At 45.3% G+C, this 22,064-nt stretch overlaps 1 protein-coding gene across 1 annotated transcript in view; it reads right to left on the bottom strand.

The window, feature by feature from the left end:
• The window catches only part of si:dkey-228d14.5 (uncharacterized protein LOC796266 homolog), a 51,140-nt gene that overhangs the window by 6,473 nt on the left and 22,603 nt on the right, over positions 1–22,064 (bottom strand). Inside the window, exons 3-5 of the mRNA XM_041176127.1 lie at positions 21,530–21,601; positions 4,422–4,489; positions 2,071–2,201 (exon numbers count right to left, since the gene is read on the bottom strand). Coding sequence (XP_041032061.1) covers positions 2,071–2,201; positions 4,422–4,489; positions 21,530–21,601 — 271 coding nt within the window. The remainder of the gene's footprint in view (positions 1–2,070; positions 2,202–4,421; positions 4,490–21,529; positions 21,602–22,064) is intronic.

Raw genomic sequence — 22,064 nt, 5'->3', positions numbered from 1 at the left:
TGGCTTGATGTCAAGGGCAGTCACTGTCACTTTACTTCTTGAGTTCAGCCCTTTTGTCCATGTTTGGACCAAGGCTGTAATGAGATCAGGAGCTGAATGGTCCTGGCAGAACCTAAACTGAGAGTCAGTGAGCAGGTTATTGTGTGAGTGCCAGTTGATAGCACTGTTGATGACACCGTCCACCACTCTCCAATGATTAAGAGGAGGCTGGTGGAGCAGTAATTGGCCGGGTTGGATTTGTCCTGCTTTTTGTAGACAGGCAATACCTGGGCAATTTTCCACCTCGCTGGTTAGATGCCAGTGTTGTAGCTGTACTGGAATAGCTTGGCTAGAGGCATGGCTAACTCCACAGCACAAATCTTCAGCACTATTGCTGCAAGCAGTCCTGTTCTTGTAGCTTCACCAGGTTGACACCTCATTTTTAGCTATGCCTGGTGCAGCTTCAGGCATCCCTCCTACACTCCTGGCTTGTGGTAATGGTAGAATAGGGGATATGCTGGGCCATGAGGTTACAGATTGTGGTTGAATGTAATTCTGCTACTGCCAATGGCTCACAGTACCTCATGGATGCCCAGATTTGAGCTGCATCTATCCCGTTTAGCACGGTGGTAGTGCCACATAACACAATCCCAATGTGAAGACAGGTCTTCATCTCCACAAGGCCTGTGTGGTGGTCACTCCTACCTACATTGTCATAAACAGATGTATCTGTGACAGATTGTTGTGGATCAAGGCCTAGTCAGGCCCTCACCACCTGCCACAGACCCAGTCTTGCAGCTATGTCCTTGAAGTCCCCCACCCAGAGTACATTCTGCGCCCTTGCCTCCCTCAGTGCTTCTTCCAAGTGGTGTTCAACATGGAGGAGCAGTGATTCTTCAGCTGAGGGAGGGCGTAGTAGAATCATTACAGAGATGGGCTTTATATTCCAGATTTTCCTTCCCTCCTTAATTATAATTTAAATTCTACCAGGGTAGTAACCAGCAGGAGGTTTTCCTTTCCCATGTTTGACCTGATGCCATGAAACTTCCTGGGGTCCAGAGTCAATGTTGAGGACTCCCTCCCGACTGGATTCCATGTGTGCCGCTGCCTCTGCCCAGCTGCTGGGATAGGACTTACTCAGAGATGGTGATGGTGGCATCTGAAACACTGGCTGTATGCTGATTCCATGGGTAACAGTTAAGAGTCAACCACATTGCTGTGAATCTGCAGTCACATGTAGGCCAGACCAGGTAAGGATGGCAGATGGGTATTTATGACAATCAACAGTAGCTTTGTGGCATCATTACAGAGATGGGCTTTATATTCCAGATTTTCCTTCCCTCCCTAATTATAATTTAAATTCTACCAGGTACTATGATGGGATTTGAACCGACATTCTCAGAGCACAGGCCTCAGGATTGCTTGTCCAGTGACATTACCATTATGCCACCATCTCCATTAAGTAATGAGGTAGAACTCACTGTCTATGACAGTTGTGGAATAGGGGACAATCAATGGTTTCAAAAGGAAATTGGATGGACACTTGAGGGCTACGGGGATAACAGCAGAAAAATGGGACTGACTGGGCTGCTTACAGAGAGCCATTTGATGGGCCGATTGGCCTCCTTCTGTGCTACAATGACTCTATAACTATATGACAACACAAACACTCACACATTTAACATCCTAATAAATTCACAAAATTTTCGAGTTCACATGTGTACGCCTTGCAAATGAGTATTGAGATCACAGGCCCAATGATGGTGTCCATTACTCAGTTTTTATTAATCAAAAATTTTATCCAGCATGGTTAATGTATTGGACAACACAGCACCTACAAATCAAAGGAAACCAGTCTTCTATTCTCCCAATAGTTATCCCCATAAGCAGACTCCCCTTCACTAAAGGAAGCCAAGCGCTGGCAACAATCTTTTGAGTCTACCAGTTAACAATTAAAGCAACAAAAAACTAATTTATTTGAAGTGGGCACAAGACCTCACTCCTTGGCAAGGCGTCCATTTTGAACGGAGCTTTCACATTCCCTTCCCCTACGAAACTGATTGTGTTCCTGTCACAGATGTAAGCACTTACGTTACAGTTTCCGGCGATGAAGCCTCCCACGGAGCCAAAGAAGCCTATAATCATAGCGGCCTTACTCAGCAGAGCCTCGTCTACTTTCCGATCCACTATCTGAGCATGTCGAAAAATACACACCAAAGCAACTGGAAGAATAAGACCGGTGGCGGGGGGCAGGTTAATAAATGGGATACTCTCCCTGAATTCACACCATTTATTAGCTGCTCTCTCCTGTACACATTGCTTCCCAATTTGACAACAGTTGGAACCATTGTGGTTTACAGCACAATAGGTGGACATTTAGCCCATCATGTCCATACTGGCCCTTTACTTGGGAAATCCAATTATCTTGTTTCTTCAACTGGTTCACCCATTGTTCCTTTCAAAGATTCAATGCTTTCTGCCTCAGAAGTGATAAAGCATCTGAATAAAATTGGAACCCTTTACTTGCTTAGCGTGTAGATACCAACACAAGCTAGTTGGGCTGAATGGCTTGTTTCCATGCTGTAACCTCTGTATATTTTCTGTGTGCAACAACTCTCCACATAAAGACATTTTTCCTAAATTTTGATCTAATTGAATGGCGGAGCGGGCTCGATGGGCCCAATGGCCTACTCCTGTTCCTATGTTCCTAACATCTCTCCTCACTCTATTGGTGACTATTTCAAATTTGCGTCATAGAGTTTCCAACCAGAAGAAATAATATTTCCCCCTTTGCTCTCTATCAAAATTGTTCAAACCTTTAGAAATCTGTTAAATCTTCTCTTAGCCTTCTCTGCTCCAGTGGAAATAGCCCCAGTGTCTCGAGTCTTACCTCCTAACCAGTTTCTCATCTCTGTTGTCAGTTGGCCCACCATGTTTCAATGTGAGTCCATTGTCCTAAAGCCCTAATTCCATTGCAGAACCTCAGCATCATTAACCGGCCTGATGGTGTGGTGGTTATGTTATTGGCAGGGCTGAGCTACCAATCCAGAAAGTAAGGGGTCAAATCCCATGTTGTAGATTTGGAGTTGATTTTACGAATCACATGCAGGTACAACCAGCAAATGGTTTGTTAGCCTTTATTGCAAAAGAACTGGAGTACAAGGGTGAAGATGTCCCTATTGCAATTATAAAGGTGCTTGGTGAGACCGCACTCAGGGTACTGTGTTCAGTTTTGCCCCCTTGACCTAAGGAATTTGTCTTTGAGGGAGTGCAATGCAGGTTCACTAATCTGATTGCTGGGATGAGGGATTGTCCTATGAGGAAAATAGGCCTATATTCCCTGGATTTTAGAAGAATGAGGAGTGATGTCATTGAAATTCTTAAGGGGATTTACCAGGTAGATGCTGACTCAATGTTTCCCCTGGCTGGAGAAACTACAACACAAGGTCACAGTCCCAGAATAAGGGGAACAATCATTTAGGCTTAAGGTGAGGAGAGATTTCTTCATTTAAAGGGTTGTGAATCTTCGGAATTTGCTACCCTAGAGGATTGTGGACCCTCAGCCATTAAGTACAATGAAGACAGAGATTGATAGATTTTTGGATGCTAAAGGAATCAAGGTGTGTGAGGATTTTGTGGGAAGGTGAGGTTGATCTTAGTGAATGGTAGAGCCTGCTTGAAGGGCCGAACAACTTACTTCTCCTTCAGTTTCTTAGGCAACCCAGTGTCAGGTATGACATGGGCAGGTGCAGAATAAAGCTCCCTCGACACTGCCCCAAATTGTGTATGAACCCAACAGAAGAATGACACTCCCTGTGGCATCAGAGTGACAGGCTTCATTCCCTACATGAGCAATCCCTGTTGCTTCGCTGAGAATACCAATTTAATGCCAATTGGCACTACATTGTGGAGTAGTTCCAGAATGTGGGATCAGATTTACCTGTGAATAGACTGAGAACTGCCCAAGGCTGTTTGATAAAAGGACCTTATAACTGGCAGAGACAGAAAACCTTTCTGTCATTAGAATGCACTCAATTCAGACTCAGATCTGAAAGGCAGCATGCTTAGTCACTGGAAGATGTCCCTCATGCAGGGGGGATGGGCCAGTCTTGGACACGGGCCTTTCTAGGTTAGCGTTTACCTGGAACATTGGTATTGCTCAGACGTGGAATTACCCAGTATTAATTCAGCTGTGAGAGTGAAATGATCTAGGGCATAGCCTCTCAATGCTGTCGTTCAATGGGATACAGGATGAGAAAGCAACACTTCACAATTACGACCCACTCTAACCCACGGTTACCCAGCTTCCACAGACCACTGTGATCATTCAGTGTCTCCAACAGCACCAACCCATTGGTCCGTCAAAACAAAATCAAATTACAGCATAAAAATTCCATTCAGTGCAAAATGGATGCATTTCATTTGCACAGTATAATACTCACATAAAACAGACACTGCGTTAAGCACCGCACTATAGAGGGAGTTTTCAGGGAGGTTCATTCCACTGGTGCTGAAATAAATGGTCAAGTATGAGTATGGAGCCACTGTCTGTTATTCAGCACAGGCACAAGAATCACACACAAAGGATGGAAGTATCAGTGGATGAGATGTGGACCATTCAGACAGGGTGCAGCACTTGAGATCCTAGACACCCACTGACCTGCAGAGGAGTCACAAGGTTTACTTAATGTACTACTCCCAATGCTCCCCAGCAAAAATGCAAGCCAAGGCACTCGCTGTTGTGCAATAACCTTTATAGTCGCTCAGTAGTACAGAGTTTGAATCTCGCTGAATAGACAGGCATATTGCCTCATCTTGCACTGATCAGGAGAAACAAAAGAATACCAAATTTCAAAAGATCACAATTTATACTACAGGGGAAAAGGGAGCATGTCGACTCTGAAGGACGTTGCATTGGAGAGAGCAATGGGAAACTATTGGCTCCCCAAGATCTCGGGAATTCAAAAAAGGCACAAGGCTTTCATTTGCAGAGAATGAGTCATTGCGTATGAATGTTTATTGCTTTTAGCAAGCATAAATGAACCACGCTACGAGCTCAACTGATTATCGTAAATTGGTTGTTAGTGTGGTTATTAACACACTCAGCATTGTTCAGCAAGTGCTGCCCGATCAGGAAATATCATCTAACAGTAGATGTTTTCAATAGATGCCCCACATTCAACCTCCCCCCCACCACCCATCTAACAGTAGGCAGCTAACGGTATGCAGTAGAAGCATAGCCTTATTTTTTTAATCACCTCAACTTGTTCCCCTATTTAAGTCCAACTTCTGTACTAGTATTCCAACCTAGTGTTAAACAACACAAGATACATTCACCCAACTAGACCTGAGCCTGAGGTGTTGGATGTTCTTCACATTTAAAGTGATGGTGGTACAAATATTTCACGTGCCTCCCATCACATTTTACTGAAAATCTAGTAACAATATCACTTTGATCAGCACAACCTGCCCTGCACAAATCAGTCAGCTCCAGATGTGGGCATTTCAACATCATAGAGGGGGCAAAAATTGGGAATGGGGAGGGTTGTGGGGGAGGTATCACAGTTTGAGGTATTTGATTTGCTTTGAGCTGCTAACTTTTCTCTGCGAAACCTAACAATTAGCATCTCCACGGATGTTCGAGCACAGAATGATATTTTAGAAATTCCTCGATGGCTCCATTCTAAACCTGGACATTCTGCTTCAGAACCGAAGGGGAGTCATCACTGCAGCTCAAAGAGCTGGAGCTGAAATCACAGAACAGCATGGAAAGGAGTTGAGCTCCCTGACTCCTAAGTGACTGTTGTACCTGAGTCAGGACCCACTTCCACACTGAGGTGGACACCGGGAGCTCATCTCTCGGAAATTCCACTCCCCTCTCATCACCACACTGCAGGACCGATGAGGAGACGGTGCCAGCGGCTGATCACACCAGCACTCTGTGGGATTCCGCCTGCTTTAGGGTGACCAATCCTCCTGGCGTCTTCAGGAGTTAACGATTAATCTCCAGGACAGTGACCCAGGAGAAATTTTAGAGACTTCATTCACAGGATGTGGGCATCGCTGGCCAGGTCAGGGGTTCAAGCCACGCTGCAGGATTTGAGCGCAAAATTTCAGCTGACACCTCAGTGCAAACCTGAGCGAGTACTGGTTTCTGGGCAACAGGGGCTGCAGCGGTTCGAGAAGGAAGCTCAACGCCACCGTCTGTAGGGCAATTAGGGATGGGCAATAATTGCTGGCCTAGCCAGCGATGACCCACATCCCATTGAATGAATTTAAAAAACAGCTTTCAGGTGACAAGACATTAAGCATCTGCCTGGTCGGGGAGGGTAGATAGGAAGGCCCTATTCTTTTTGGGGTGGGGGGGCGGTGTTGGAATCCCACAGCTTTTATTCAATGAGGACAGAGGAGTTCTTCCTGTATAGTGGCCAACATTAAATTCAACCAACGCCACTAATGACAGACTAATTGGTCATTTCTTGTTTGCTGTTTATTGGACCTTGGTATACGATTGGTTGCTGCAGCTCCTGCTTTATAACCAGAGTAATTTGTTGACTGTCAAGCACAACAGGACAGCCTGAGAATCTGGGAGCCACAATAAAATACAAGCTCTTTCTAAAGATTTTTTTCTTTCATGAGTTGTGAGTGTCACTGACAAGGCCAGCATTTGTTGCCCATCCCTAATTGCCCTTGAACTGAGTGGCTTGCTAGGCCATTTAAGAGTCAACCATATTGCTGTAGGTCTGGAGTCACATGTAGGCCAGACCAGGTAGGGACAGCAGATTTCCTTCCCTAAAGGACATTAGTGAACCAGATGGGTTTTACAACAATTGACAATGGCTTCATGGTCACTATGGCTGAAACTAGGTTTATATTCCAGATTTTTATTAATTTAAATTCCAGCAGCTGCTGTGGTGGGATTTAAACCCATGCCCCCAAAGCATTAGCCAGGGCCCCTGGATTACTAGTCCAGTGACATTACCACCTCACCAATGTCTCCCCCATTGTTAACCAAGGATGCATGAAACTCTTAAGTGCTGCTGATTTACAACAGAGATTTACAAGGATGTTGCCTGGACTGGAGAATTGAAGTTATGAGGAAAAATTAGATATTTGGGTTGTTAACCTTGGAACAGAGAAGACTAAGGGGAGACCTAATGAAGGTGTAAAACACTATGAAGGGTCTACAGAGGGTGGATAAGAAGGCCCTATTCTGTTTGGTTGAGAGGTCTATAACCTGAGGGCAGAGATTTAGGGCGAGAGGTAGGAGGTTTAGAGGGGATCTGAAGGGAATTATCTTCACCCAGAGTGTGGTGGGGATCTGGAACTCATTATCTGGAAGTGTGATAGAGGCAAGAAACTTCATAGCATTGAGAAGGCCTTAAATATGCACTTAAAGTGCCGTCATCTACAACGCTACCCACTAAGGGTAGGAAATTGGGATTAGGCTGGATAACTACTTGTTAGCCACTGCAGACACAATGGGCCAAATGGCCACATCCTGTGCTGTAAATTTCTATGATTCCATGTGAAAGAATCCCATATATTCCAAGGATTGTCTGTCATCTGCAATCTGATGTTTTTTCTGTATCATTTGTTATTAAGCACAGGCCAGTTCAGAGTGTCCAAGTGAATTTACCATGTTAACCTTGAGTTCTTATAAGCTGCATGTTCAGATGACCTGTTCTGAAGTGGCCTCTTGGGCATTCTTCTTTTTGAGTTCTCTGCCCCAAGGCAAGTCTGACCCCTATCCCTGTGATTGCCACAGTAAGTAGGGAAAGGACGCAGGTCCCGAATCCACCCCAGCCAGAACAGGGATCAAACCCCACATTGTTGGCGCCAATCTGATCCACATGGGCTGTCCAGTCAACTGAGCCAACCGGCTCCCAAGTGGTCTGAATTGTGGTAACAAACACTGTCACATGCATGTTGTAACCTGGAGCTGTGGATAATGACGGTAGAGGCTCTAATTTTCTTTCCATCATATGGCTGACCGGGAATCTCTCCTACACTGTATGTTGGAAGGATTTACAGGTTGATATTCAACCTGTTCAGCCGCATTATGAAAGCATCTGCCTTGGCCATCAAATCCTGGAGTTGGACTTGAGCCCAGAGCTTCTGTCTCAGAGGCAGGGACGATATCCACTGCTCCACAAGTCCTTCCCTTGGGCATTCTCCAATATGCGTGACCAATTGATACTTTTTTTTATTTGTTCATGGGATGTGGGCTAGGCCAGCATTTATTGCCCATCCCTAATTGCCCTTGAGAAGGTGGTGGTGAGCCACCTTCTTGAACTGCTGCAGTGCATGTGGTGTAGGTACACCCACAGTGCTGTTAGAAAGGGAGTTCCAGGATTTTAGCTCAGCAACTGTGAAGGAACAGCCGATATATTTCCAAGTCAGGATGGTGAGCGGCTAGGAGGGGAACTTCCAGCTGGTGGTGTTCCCATCCATCTGCTGCTCTTGTCCCTCTAGATGGTAGTGATCTAGGGTTTGGAAGGTGCTGTCTAAGGAGGCTTGGTGAGTTCCTGCAGTGCATCTTGTAGAGGGTACATACCGCTGCCACTGTGTGTCAGTGGCCGGGGGAGTAAATGACTGTGGATGGGTTGCCAATCAAACAGTCTGCTTTGTCCTTAATGGTGTCAAGCTTCTTGAGTGTTGTGGGAGCTGCAATCATCCAGGCATGTGAAGAATATTCCATCACACTCCTGACTTGTGCCTTGTAGATGGTGGACATGCTTTGGAGAGTCAGGAGGTGAGTTACTCACTGCAGGATTCCTAGACTCAGACCTGCTCTTGTACCCACAGTATTTATATGGCTAGTCCAGTTCAGTTTCTGGTCAATGATAACCCTCAGGATGTTGATAGTGGGGGATTCAGTGATGGTAATGCCACTTAATGTCAAGGGGCGATGATTAGATTCTCTCATGTTGGAGATGGTCGTTGCCTGGCACTTGTGTGGCATGAATGTTACTTGCCACTTGTCAGCCCAAGCCTGGATATTGTCCAGGTCTTGCTGCATTTGGACATGGACTGCTTCAGTATCTAAGTTGCAAATGGTGCTGAACATTGTGCAATCATCAGCGAACATCCCCGCTTATGAACTAATGATGGAAGAGAGGTCATTGATGAAGCAGCTGAAGACGGTTGGGCTTAGGACACTACCCTGAGGAACTCCTGCAGTGATGTCCTGGAGCTGAGATGATTGACCTCCAACAACCACAACCATCTTCCTCCAACCAATGGAGAGTTTTCCCCGATTCCCATTGACTCCAGTTTTGCTCAGGCACCTTGATGCCACACTCGGTCAAATTCTGCCTTGATGTCGAGGTCATTCTCACCTCACCCTGGGAGTTCAGCCCATGCCCGTGTTTGAACCAAGGCTGTAATGAGGTCAGGAGCTGAGTGTCAGTTTGTAGGTTATTGCTGAGCAAGTGCTGCTTGATAGCTGTTGATGATCCTTTCCACTACTTTACTGGTGATGGAGAGTAGACTGATGGGGTGGTAATTGGTCGGGTCGGATTTGTCCTGCTTTGTGTGTACAGGACAATTTTCTGCTATGCTGGGTAGATGCCAGTGTCGTAACTGTACTGGAATTTAATAAAAAGTAGAGCACAAGTTTTCAATACTGTTGCTGTAACATTGTCAAGGCCCATAGCCTTTGCAGTACCTTTAGCCATTATATCTTGATATCACATGAAGTGAATTGGCTAAAGGTGGCATCTGTGATACTGGGGACCTCTGGAGGAGGCCAGGATAGATTATCCACTCAGCACTTCTGGCTGAAGATTACTACAAATGCTTTAGCCTTATTTTTTGCACTGATGTGTTGGGCTCCCCCATCATTGAGGATGGGGATATTTGTGGAGCCACCTCCTCCAGTGAGTTGTTTAATTATCCACCACCATTCACAACTGGATGTGGCAGGACTGCAGAGCTCACATCTGCAATGATAGGAATTGAACCCTGGTCCCCTGGCAATTACTTTGGGTTTCTAGCTTACCAACCCAGTTACAACACCACTATGCCACTAATGCCTCCCTTCTATGCTTTATACATCCTGTGTTTTGTGCTCTGTGTCAGCATTTGGATAGAAACACAGGCAGCCATTCAGTCTATTGTGCATGAGCCTGTTCTTGAAAGAGGTGTGAGAAAGTCAGGGATGCACAAGAAGGCAGAATTAGAGGAATGCAGAATTCTCAGACGGTGGTTGGCGCAGAGTTTCGGAGATAGCATGGGTGGAGGGGGGGGGGGCGGCGTTGGGCGGGGTCCGGGGTTGGTGAGGTGGGTTGCGAGGTCATGGAGGGAGTTGAGCACAAGGGTGAGAGTATCAAATTCAAGCTAGAAAGAGAAAATGCTGGATGTCCATCATCGTCAGTGCAGAGAAAAGTAGAGTTGATGGTTCAATCAATGACCTTTTTCATCAGAAACATTAACCCTGTTTCTCTCTCCACAGATGCTGCCTAAACAACTGAGGTTGTATTTTCTGCCTTTATTTCAGATTTCCAGCATCCAAGGTATTCTACCTTTTAGTAAATTTGAGAGGTCAGTTTGTGAGCTAGTACAGGATGGGTTTACAAACAAAGAGATCGTGAACTACCTCCTACACTGGCCCAGAGTGCATATCCTTTCAATAGTAGGCACCTTAAACTAACAAACAAAAGCATGATCTCCTTAACTTTCTTTTATTCTTTCCTGGGATGTGAGTGTTATAGGAGAACACAGTTTTAAGCGAATACATGGATGGGAGAATGCAGTTACAGGAGAAAGCAGTTACAGAGGTGACAGTTATAGGAGAATGCAATACAAGGAGAACAATTACAGGAGAACACAGTTATAGGAGAGTGCAATTATAGGAGAACATTGTTATAGGAAAGCACAGTTGCAGAGAGCACAATTATAGGAGAAGGCAAGGAAAATGCAGTTACAAGAGAGCACAGTTACAGGAGGGTGCAGCTATTGGAGAGTGCAATTACAGGTGAACACAAATAACAGGAGAATGCAATTATCAGAGAACACAGTTACAGTAGAATACAGTTACAAGAGAGCATAGTTATAGTAGGACACAGTTACAAGAGAACACAGTTATAGCAGAACAGTTACAGGAGAACAGGTATAGGAGGGTGTAGTTACAGGACAATGCAGTTACAGGTGAGCGCAATTACAGAAGAACACAGTTATGAGCGAACGCAATTACAGGAGAACATGATTACAGGAGAACACAGTTACAGGAGAGTGCAGTTAAAGGAGGACACAGTTATGGGAGAATGCACTTGCAGCTGAACACAATTACAGGAAAATATGCTTATAGAAGGGCACAGTTACAGGAGAGGCCTTGTGGTAAAGTGAGGTACCCTGTCCCTTTAAGAGAATGCAAGTGTACTGATCATGCGACAGCACTGATGAATCGCTGTACAGCGCAGGCATCTGGGAACTGTAAGTCTAATTCTGGAGATTTCTGAGTGAGCATGTATGATCTGGTGCTCTGCCCTATGTCTCAATAAACCATCACTGTTTATTCTTACATCAGTCTCTCCCCGTTATTGATTGCAAGCAGCAAGTGATGAGAACATAGGAAGGTATGCAGTTAGAGTTCAGTTAGCTCATGAATTTATTTCCCCAAGACATAAAAGCACAGTTACAGGAGAACACAAATACAGGAGAACGCAGTTATAGGAGAACATAGTTAGAGGAGAGTACAATCACAGGAGAATGCAATTACATGAGAACACAGTTATAGGTGAATGCAATTAAAGGAGAACATAGTTATAGGGAAGTGCGTTATTGGAGAACACAGTTGCAGGTGAATGTAATTACAGGGGAACAGAAATACGGGGGAAAGCCATAACAGAAGAACCCAATTACAGAAGAACACAGGTACAGGAGAACACAGTTATAGAAGACTGCAGTTACAGGAGAGCACAGGAGGGAGCAGATATTGGAGAACAAATTACAGGGAGAATGCAATTACAGGAGAACGTAGTTATAGGAGAATGCAGTTACAGGAGAACACAGCTACAGGAGAAAACAGTTACAGGAGAACACAGTTATAGAAGAATACAGTTATAGAAGTTACAGGCAAACACAGTTACCAAAGAACAGAGGTACAGGAAAGCACAGTTACAGGAGAACATAGTTACTGGAGGACACAGTTATAGGAGAACACAGTTATAAGACAACACAGTTATGAGAGAACGCAATTACAGGTGAATACAGTTACAGGAAAACCCAGTTACAGGATAACTCAGTTACAGGTGAACACAGTTCTAGAAGAACTCAGTTACAGGTGAACACAGTTACAGATGGACACAGGTAAAGGAGAAAGCAATAACAGAAGAACACAATGATAGGAGAATACAGTCATAGGAGAATACAGTTATGAGAGAACGCAATTACAGGGGAACACGGTGACAGGAGAATGCAGTTATGTGAGAACGAGATTACAGGAGGACGCAGCTACAGGAGAATGCAAATGCAGAAGAACACATACTGCCTTAGTTCAAACATGGACAAAAGAGCTGAACTCCCGAGATGAGGTGAGAATGACTGTCCTTAACATCAATGCAGCATTTGACCGAGTGTGGCATCAAGGAGCCCTAGAAAAACTGGAGTCAATGGGAATCAGGGGCAAAACTCTCTGCTGGTTGGAGTCGTACCTAGCACACAGGACGATAGTTGTGGTTGTTGGAGGTCACTCATCTCAGCTCCAGGACAGCACTGCAGGAGTTCCTCAGGGTAGTGTCCTAGGCCCAACCATCTTCAGCTGCTTCATCAATGACCTTCCTTCCATCATAAGGTCAGAAGTGGGGATATTCGCTGATGATTGCACAATTCTCAGCACCATTTGCAACTCCTCATATACTAAAGCAGTCCATGTCCAAATGCAGCAAGACCTGGACAATATCCAGGCTTGGGCTGACAAGTGGCAAATGTCAGGCAAATGACCATCTCCAACAAAAGAGAGTTTAATGATCGCCCCTTTGACATTCAATGGCATTACCATCACTGCATAACCTACTATCAACATCCTGGAGGTTACCATTGACCAGAAATTGAACTGAACCACACATATAAATACTGTGGCTACAAGAGCAGGCCAGAGGCTAGGAATCCTGTGCTGAGTAGCTCACCTCCTGACTCTGCAAAGCCTGTCCACCATCTACAAGGCAGAAGCCAGGAGTGCAGCTCCAACAACACTCAAGTAGCTTGACACCATCCAGGGCAAAGCAGCCCACTTGATTACAACCCCCTCTGCAAACATTTACTCCCTCCACCACTGACACACAGTTGCAGCAGTGTGTACCATCTACAAAGTGCACTGCAGGAACTCACCAAGGCTCCTTTGACAGCACCTTCCAAACCCATGACTGCTACCATTCAGGAGGACAAGGACAGCAGACACATGGGAACACCCCCACCTGGAAGTTCCCCTCTAAGCCACACACAATCCTCACTTGGAAATATATCGCCGTCCCTTCCGTGTTGCTGGGTCAAAATCTTGGAACTCCCTCCCTAACAGCATTGTGGATGTACCAACACCATATGGACTGCAGCAGTTCAAGCAGGCAGCTCACCACTACCACCTCAAGGGGCAATTAGGGATGGGCAATAAATGCTGGTCTAGCCAGCGACATTCCATGAGTGAATAAATTAAAATGCATAGGAGAACACAGTTACAGGAGAATGCAGTTATAGGAGAACGCAGTTTCAGGAGAATGCAGTTACAAGAGAACACAGTTACAAGAGAATGCAATTACAGGAGAACGCAGTTACAAGAGATCACAGTTACAGGAGAATGCAGTTACAGAAGAATGCAGTTACAAGAGAACACAGTTACAGGAGAACACAGTTACAAGAGAATGCAGTTACAGGAGAACGCAGTTACAAGAGAACACAGTTACAGGAGAATGCAGTTACAGGAGAATGCAGTTACAAGAGAACACAGTTACAGGAGAACACAGTTACAGGAGAATGCAGTTACAAGAGTACGCAGTTACAGGAGAATGCAGTTACAGGAGAATGCAGTTACAAGAGAACACAGTTACAGGAGAATGCAGTTACAGGAGAATGCAGTTACAAGAGAACACAGTTACAGGAGAACGCAGTTACAGGAGATTGCAGTTACAGGAGAATGCAGTTGCAGGAGAACGCAGTTACAGGAGAACACAGTTATAAGAGAACACAGTTACAGGAGAACGCAGTTACAGGAGAACCCAGTTACAGGAGATCGCAGTTACAGGAGAATGCAATTACAGGAGAACGCAGTTACAGGAGAACGCAGTTACAAGAGAACACAATTGCAGGAGAATGCAGTTACAGGAGAATGCAGTTACAAGAGAACACAGTTACAGGAGAACACAGTTACAAGAGAACACAGTTACAGGAGAACGCAGTTACAGGAGAAAACAGTTACAGGAGAATGCAGATATAGTAGAATGCAGTTACAGGTGAATGCAGTTACAGGAGAATGCAGTTACAGGTGAATGCAGTTACAGGAGCATGCAGTTACAGGAGAATGCAGTTACAGGAGAATGCAGTTACAGGTGAATGCATTTACAGGGGAATGCAGTTACAGGAGAATGCAGTTACAGGTGAATGCAGTTACAGGAGAATGCAGTTTTCAGAGAACACAATTACAGGAGAATGCAGTTATACAAGAAATAGTCGTTTGGTAATATAGAACTTGAGTATTGCTGAAAAAAGAGACGTGTTGAAGCTTTTCATCTTGCACTCATCAAAATAAGTGACAGCTTCTCACTGAATCATTCCTCAGAGCACTGCCTTGACCAATCAGAGTCAAGCTGCCTGGTTTAAATTTCAAACAGTGCTTGGCAGTTAACTGTCAGTCAGCATCACTGGCACATTTTCCATGGCAATGCCTCCACCAGAGTTCACTTGACAACCACTCAGCACTCTCTTCTCATACAGTATAAATTGTTGTTTTCTCCTTATATTGGTATTCTTGCGAATTGTCCTGATGAGTGTAAGATGAAAAGCTTCGACCTGTCTCTTTTTTCAGTTAGGGAGAAAGCAATTACAGGAGAACACAATTATAGAAGAACACAATTACTTGTAATGACTGCACCACAGCAGGGGAGATTGCGGAGTGATTTGATAGGGGTGTTTAAAATGATGAAGGAATTTATTTTTTATTCGTTCATGGCATCACTGGCTGGGCCAGCATTTATTGCCCATCCCTAATTGCCCTTGAGAAGGTGGTGGTGATTTGTCTTCTTGAACCACTGCAGTCCATGTGGTGTAGGTACACCCACAGTGCTGTTAGGGAGGGAGTTCCAGGGTTTTGACCCAGCGATAGTGAAGGAACGGCCGATATATTTCCAAGTCAGGATGGTGAGTGACTCGGAGGGGAACTTCTGGGTGGTGATATTCCCATGTGTCTGCTGCCCTTGTCCTTCTAGATGGTAGTGGTCATGGATTTGGAAGGAGCTGTCTAAGGAGGCTTGGTGAATTCCTGCAGTGCACCTTGTAGATGGTACACACTGCTGTTACTGTGCGTCGGTGGTAGAGGGAGTGAATGTTTATGGAAGGGGTGCCAATCAAGCGGGCTGCTTTGTCCTGGACGGTCAAGCTTCTTGCGTATTGTTGGAGATGCACTCATCCAGGCAGGTGGGGAGTATTCCAATGCAGTTAGGTGCAAGTAGCTGGTTCCAGAGCATGTCGGACAAGGGAAGAGGTGGAAACCAGGAGTGAAGGGCTCACGTACAAGAGTCCAGAGTTAGGCCATGAAAGTGCAGAGACTGGGACTAATATAATTGGAGAATAATTTGTAATGTCACACATGAAGAATCACTGTGCCAATAATCTCTCCCACAGCGCACTCTTCTGCAACCAGGCAGGAGCTGTTGCTGAGGCAGTTGCATCACTTCATTAAATAGTGTAAAACTCCAGTAATGTCCTACACGCAGGCCTAATTATTAAGAGTGATTGCTGGGGAGAGAAAAAACAAAACTGGCCGAGAACATCGAGGTGTCCATGGATACAGCAAACAGCAGCTTGCGTTGTAACTTGGGGAATTGTCTGTGTAAAATTAAATCCAGTCTGGCATCATCCTCAGGACATCACGTCTGCACACAGAGCGCTGACGTTGAATGGCTTTTCCACTGCCTATGGGCGTAGCTTTATTTAGACACGTTGCACTGGGTGAACTGCACTCCCTCAGGCAAAAAGCAGAGCAGCCCTGAGTGCCTGGCAATATACCTTACTTTTGCACTGTTGGTCAGGAGGCTGCGCACTTGTACACAGCAAGATCCCACAAGCAGAAATGAAAGGGATGACCAGTTTTTGGTTGCGGGAGAGATGGTGGCCAGGTTTAGGGCTGAATCTTGAGAATTCTCTACTCCAGGGGACCGTAGATGTTCCATTGTTGAGAACATCTAAGGCTGAGTGAGGTACACAGAATTTTGGTCTCTCAAGGAATCAAGGGATATGGAGACAGGGTGGGGCTGAGGCAGAAGAACAGCCAAGGTCTTAGCGAATGATGTGGGGCAGGCTCATGGGGCTGTATGGCCTACTCCTGTTTATTCTGTTATCAACTTATTTTTTTAACAGCCTTGCTGTTTTTAAAAAGCACCATCGTTCTTTAATGCCCATCTGAGCGAGAGTTTAATATTGCATCCAAAAAGTGAGGTGCAGCACTCCCTCAGTACTGCATCGGCACCTCTGAAACATCTCCCGTCTTTTGACAGCCATTCATAGGTCGAGGTGAACCAGGAATCTCGAGATGTAAGAACAGAGGTGACCTGAACTCAGCGAGCCGGAAAGGGTTCTGGCCCAGGTCGACTGGAATCAAAAATTGGCAGGCTAACCGGTAATTCAGCAATGGGAGGCCTTCAAAGAGAAGATGGCTCAGGTATAGAGTGGACACATTCACATGAGAAGGAATGGGAGAGGATGGAAAGCTAGATCTCTCTGGATGACTAAAGATCAAGATGTTAAAATGAGAGAAAGGAAGCTTATGATAACTTGTAAAGCTCCGAGTACAGTCGAGAAGCAAACTGAATATAGGAAGTACAGAGGAGACTTAAAAAATAGAATAGGAAGGTCAAAGAGAAAGTATGAGATTAGCTTAGAGGCTAAAACAATAAGGAACCCAAAGACTTTTTTCTAAATACATAAATGGTGAAAGGATAATCAGTGGAAGAATGAGGCCGATTGGAATCAAAAACAATCTTGCAAAGACAAAGGGCACAGCTGAGGTGCTAAACCTGTACCTTCACCAGGGAAGAGGATGCTGCTAGTACAGCAGTAAAAGAGGAAGCTGTAATGATATCAGACAAAACAGATAAAGAGGAGATACTTAAAAGATTGACAGTTCTCCAAGAAGAAATGTCACCCTGTCCGGGTAGGGTGGATCTGAGGTTTGTGAGGAAAGTAAAGGGTGGAGATTCTAGACACAGCTTTCTAATCCTCCTTGATATGGGAATGGTGCCAGAGGAGAGGAGAATTGCAAATGTTACTCCCCTGTTTGCAAAAGGGCAGAGGGTTAAACCCAAGAGCCACCAGCCTATCAGTCTAATATTGGTGTGGGAAAACTTCCAGAGAAAATCACCTGGGACATTGTCATTTGGAAAACGTAGTTTGTTTTAATTTATTCTTTCATGGGATGTGGCCAGCATTTATTGCCCACTCCTAACTGCCCTTGAGAAGGTGGTGGTGAGCTGCCTTCTTGAACCGCTGCAGTCCATGTGGTGTAGGTACACCCACAGTGCTGTTAGGGAGGGAGTTCCAGGATTTGGACCCAGTGATAGTGAAGGGACGGAGATATAGTTCATGATTTTGATAGAGTAATTGCTCTATTGCATTGCATTGTTTCCAGAGGCATAGGTGTACGGTGATTCGCAAAAGAACCAGAAGTAATATGAGGAAGCATACTTTCACACAGTGAGTTGTTGTGGTCTGAAACACACTGCCTGAAAAAGCAGTGGAAGCAGATTCAGGAGTAACATTCATAGAGAATTTGGATAAATACTTGAAGGGGAAAAGGGTAGGGGAATGGGGTTAATTGCATAATTCTACCAAAGCACCAGCAGAGGTATGATGGACAGAATGGTCTCCTTCAGTGCTGTATCACTCCATGGAAAGGATTTTCCCATGGGCTTCAGGACCCTGACATTGGGACCAAATGGATCTCCTAAGCCCACATTTCTCGGCAGCCAGACTTGGTAGGAGGGGTGTGGGTGCCATTTTAAGTTAAGGACGGTTTCCAATGCTGCTGTTCCAATCAGAGGGTCGGCAGCACTAGAGGCTCAGCAGCTCCACTGAGACAGGTGGACACTGCTGAGGGAGGTAGGAGACCGAGAGGGCACCTCAAAGTGGAGGCACTCTCAGAGCCGGCAGTAAATAGTTATTTTAGAGGGGGGATGAGGGTAATACCCTCTGATCAGAGGGAAACCCCCTGCACTTGGACTGTTGGGAAGATGGGGCTGTCCTGTAATGTCTGCATCTTTCTTGGAGCTTTCCACTCCGATGCCCAACGTGACACCTCCCCCGTCCCGACCACTGCAAGCAGACCACCTCCATTAAGCTGACAACTTCCTCACATGGCCGAAAAATCACCGCTAATTAGAGCCTTAGTTATTTAAATTGGCTGCCTCGTCTGTTCAGTGGGCAGTCGATCCACGTTCCTGCCCAAGGAATTATATCAAGGAGTAATCACTATACATCTCCTTGATATAATTCCGGTCCCCACCACCTGTCTCCAAACCCGCTATCCCAGGCGCTGGGAAAACTTTTCCCGATGATTCTAACTGTTATAATTAATCGCCAACTCCACTATTGTATCGTGTGATTATTAGGATGGTGGAAAATGAACCAGATGATCTCTTATTATCAAACAACACCTATTGCACTTTATATCCTGCTTCTATCACAGAAACCCTTTGTATTGTGGCAAGACTTAATGGGTTGGGCTTTCCAGTGCCCTGAAACCCACCCATTTACACCATGGGACAGATATCCAAGCAAGTGCCCCAATAGGTAAACCGCTGCAATTTTAAGCATAGGTCCAACACTCTTTCCAAGGAAGGTTTACAGAAAACCAGAGCCACCTGCATCCAGCCTTGCATTACAGTCCTCATGAGCAAACTATGTCACTGTAACTTTACCTCCAAAGCTACCAGCCCCACCTGATTCATACATTTGTTATTTTTTCTTTATTTCTTTTATGGGGATGTGGGTGTCGCTGGCAAGGCCAACATTTGTTGCCCATCCCTAATTGCCCTTGAACTGAGTAGCTTGCTGGGCTACTTCAGAGGGCAGTTTAAGAGTCAACCACATTGTTGTGGGTCTGGAGTCACATGTAGGCCAGACCGGGTAAGAGCGGCAGATTTCCTTCCTCTAAAGGACATTAGTGAACCAGATGGGTTTTTATGACAATTTCATAGTTACCGTGACTGAGACTAGCTTTCAAATTCCAGATTTATTAATTGAATTTAAATTCCACCAGCTATCATGGTGGGATTTGAACCTGTGTCCTCAGAGCATTAACCTGGGCTCCTAGATCACCAGTCCAGTGATGTTATCACTATGCCACCATCCCCCCCCCCTAACATTACATCCAGCAACATAATCTAGAACAGATCCAACTCAAAAAGGATGATTGCAACCAGTTTGATGCTGACCTGTTGAGGGGTCTAATAGCTCTACTGTACTGCCAGTCTCAACAGCATAAAAACTCATGCAGTGTTTCAAAGGAATATTCCCCCACTGCTTTGCTATGTAGATCCAACACCAATACACTTCCATCACTGGTAAACCACAGTCCAACTGCAGCACCAGTACACCTCAACTAGTACAGTGCAGTACACTTCGAAGGTAAGATTCAGTAACATTATAGGCATGTGAAGGGTTAATGTGTACAGCAGTCTGAGTGCAAGATGAGTTGCTCTCCCCTAAGGCTGGATTTTGTCCCCTACCAAGTCTGGGGTTGAAGGGGGGGTGGAATTTTAATTCCCCAATTAATGGCGGGAGAGGGGTTAAATTTGAAATCCTAGCTCGCTGCGAACACGCTTCCTTCTAGTTTAACCAGTACAGGTTTGGGGTTGGCCTGGGGCTATGGATATGCGAGTTCTAATAGTGAGTGACCATTAACATCTCTTTCTCCCTCAGATGCTAACTAACCTGCTGCCTATTGCCAGAATTCCCAACTTTGACTAAAGATAGTTACATTGAATCACAACCGGCCATTTGGCCTATCCAGTCTGTTTATCCACCACATGAGCAGTAGAACTAATCCCAAAATTCCAGCTCTGTTCCCAGATCCCTTTATTCTCTGCTCCAACCATTATCAAACTATTCCAAATGTTAACAGCGGCCCAGAATTTTCTTTTTGGGTGCGTGCGGGGGTGAGGGGTAGCAGAGTACATTGCCTGTGGCCAAAGGGTCAGGCCTCAGACCCCCAAGACAATGACTGCGTCAGGATAAGCCAATCCTAAATAGGCATGTGCAAAGTGCCTAAAGATTGCTTCAAGAATCAGGAAAGGATGCCTCTTGTCTGTCCTTATCCAATATAACAATGCTGAAAATGTGGGCACGCTTTTTGGCCAACATGTTGGGGCCTTAGTAGTTTGATCAGTGCCTGATAAATGGGTGTTTGAGAGGACCAATTTCCAGGCCATGGACTCTTCAATCCTTCAATCATTAACTCTGATTACGCATTCTACCGACTCACAACCCTCTATGCAAAAAAAGCTTTTCCTGCTCTCAATCCTAAACCATATATATTTTATCTTTATTACCTCATTCCAGATTCTTGGATCCCTGGAAGAAGTCTGATTCTACCTAGCTTTGTTGCTGCAGGAGGTCAGAGGGTAGGAATCCTATGGTGAGTAACTCACCTCCTGACTCCCCGAAGCCTGTCCATCATCTACAAAGCACAAGTCAGCAGTGTGATGCAATACCCTCCACTTGCCTGGACAAGTGCAGCTCTCACTACACTCAAGAAGCTTGACAGTGTCCAGGACAAAGCAGCCCACTTGATTGGCACCCCTTCCACAAACATTCGCTGCCTCCACTACCGATGCACAGTAACAGCAGTGTGTACCATCTATAAGATGCACTGCAGCAACTCACCAAGGCTCCTTAGGCAGCACCTTCCAAACCCAAGACCAATACCATCTAGAAGGACAAGGGCAGCAGACACATGGGAACACCACCACCTGGAATATCCCCTCCAAGCCGCTCACCATCCTGACTTGGAAATATATCACTGTTCCTTCACTGTCACTGGGTCAAAATCCTGGAACTCCCTCCCTAACAGCACTGTGGGTTTACCTACACCACATGGATTATAGTGGCTCAAGAAGACAAATCTCAAGGGCAATTAGGGATGGGCAATAAATACTGGCCTAGCCAGCGATACCATGAACGAATAAAAAAGAGGTTCCTTCATTATTTTAAACACCCCTATCAAATCACCCCACAATCTCCCCTGCTGTGGTGCAGTCGTTACAAGTATATTTTCTCTGGTGTGCCAAGTCCGCACAGAATGCCACGGTGTTACTACTAAAACCATACAGGGCCTTCCGCTTACCTTACAAAGGGCATGTTTTGAATTGCACAGCATCTCACCAAGGCATCAGCAGAACAGGAACGATTGTACACCCTGCGGGGGAGAAGACCAGACATCAATGGTTTCACACACGAGGGAAGTGTCAGTTCAACTGCTCTCGTTTCTTTATAGCAAGTATGCAAATTTAGTAAATTCAGTTCTCAAACAGTTCAGCGCTAACGGAGAACGATGAACATTCAGTTCTGACATCAGTTTTGAAGAAGGACTAAATCTTACCATTTGCCCACTCCACTCCCCTTCAATCTCATTTTACTCTTGAGGAACATTAGGAGCAGGAATAGGTCATTCAGTTACTCGGGACTGTAACCCCAATTAAGTTGGATCATGGCATGGTCTATACCTCATCTCCACCGACCTGTCTTGGATCATAACCCTTGATAGCTTTATTTCACAAACACCTCGCTCAGTCTTGAAAGCTTTAACTTTCCCAGCCCTTTGGGAGATTGGATTCCAGCCTACCACCACACCACGTGAGAGAAGATGCTCCTGGGTTTTC

This window comes from Carcharodon carcharias, chromosome 28 (genome assembly GCF_017639515.1).
Source record: "Carcharodon carcharias isolate sCarCar2 chromosome 28, sCarCar2.pri, whole genome shotgun sequence".
NCBI lineage: Eukaryota > Metazoa > Chordata > Chondrichthyes > Lamniformes > Lamnidae > Carcharodon > Carcharodon carcharias.
This window is presented reverse-complemented; position numbering and strand designations above follow the sequence as displayed.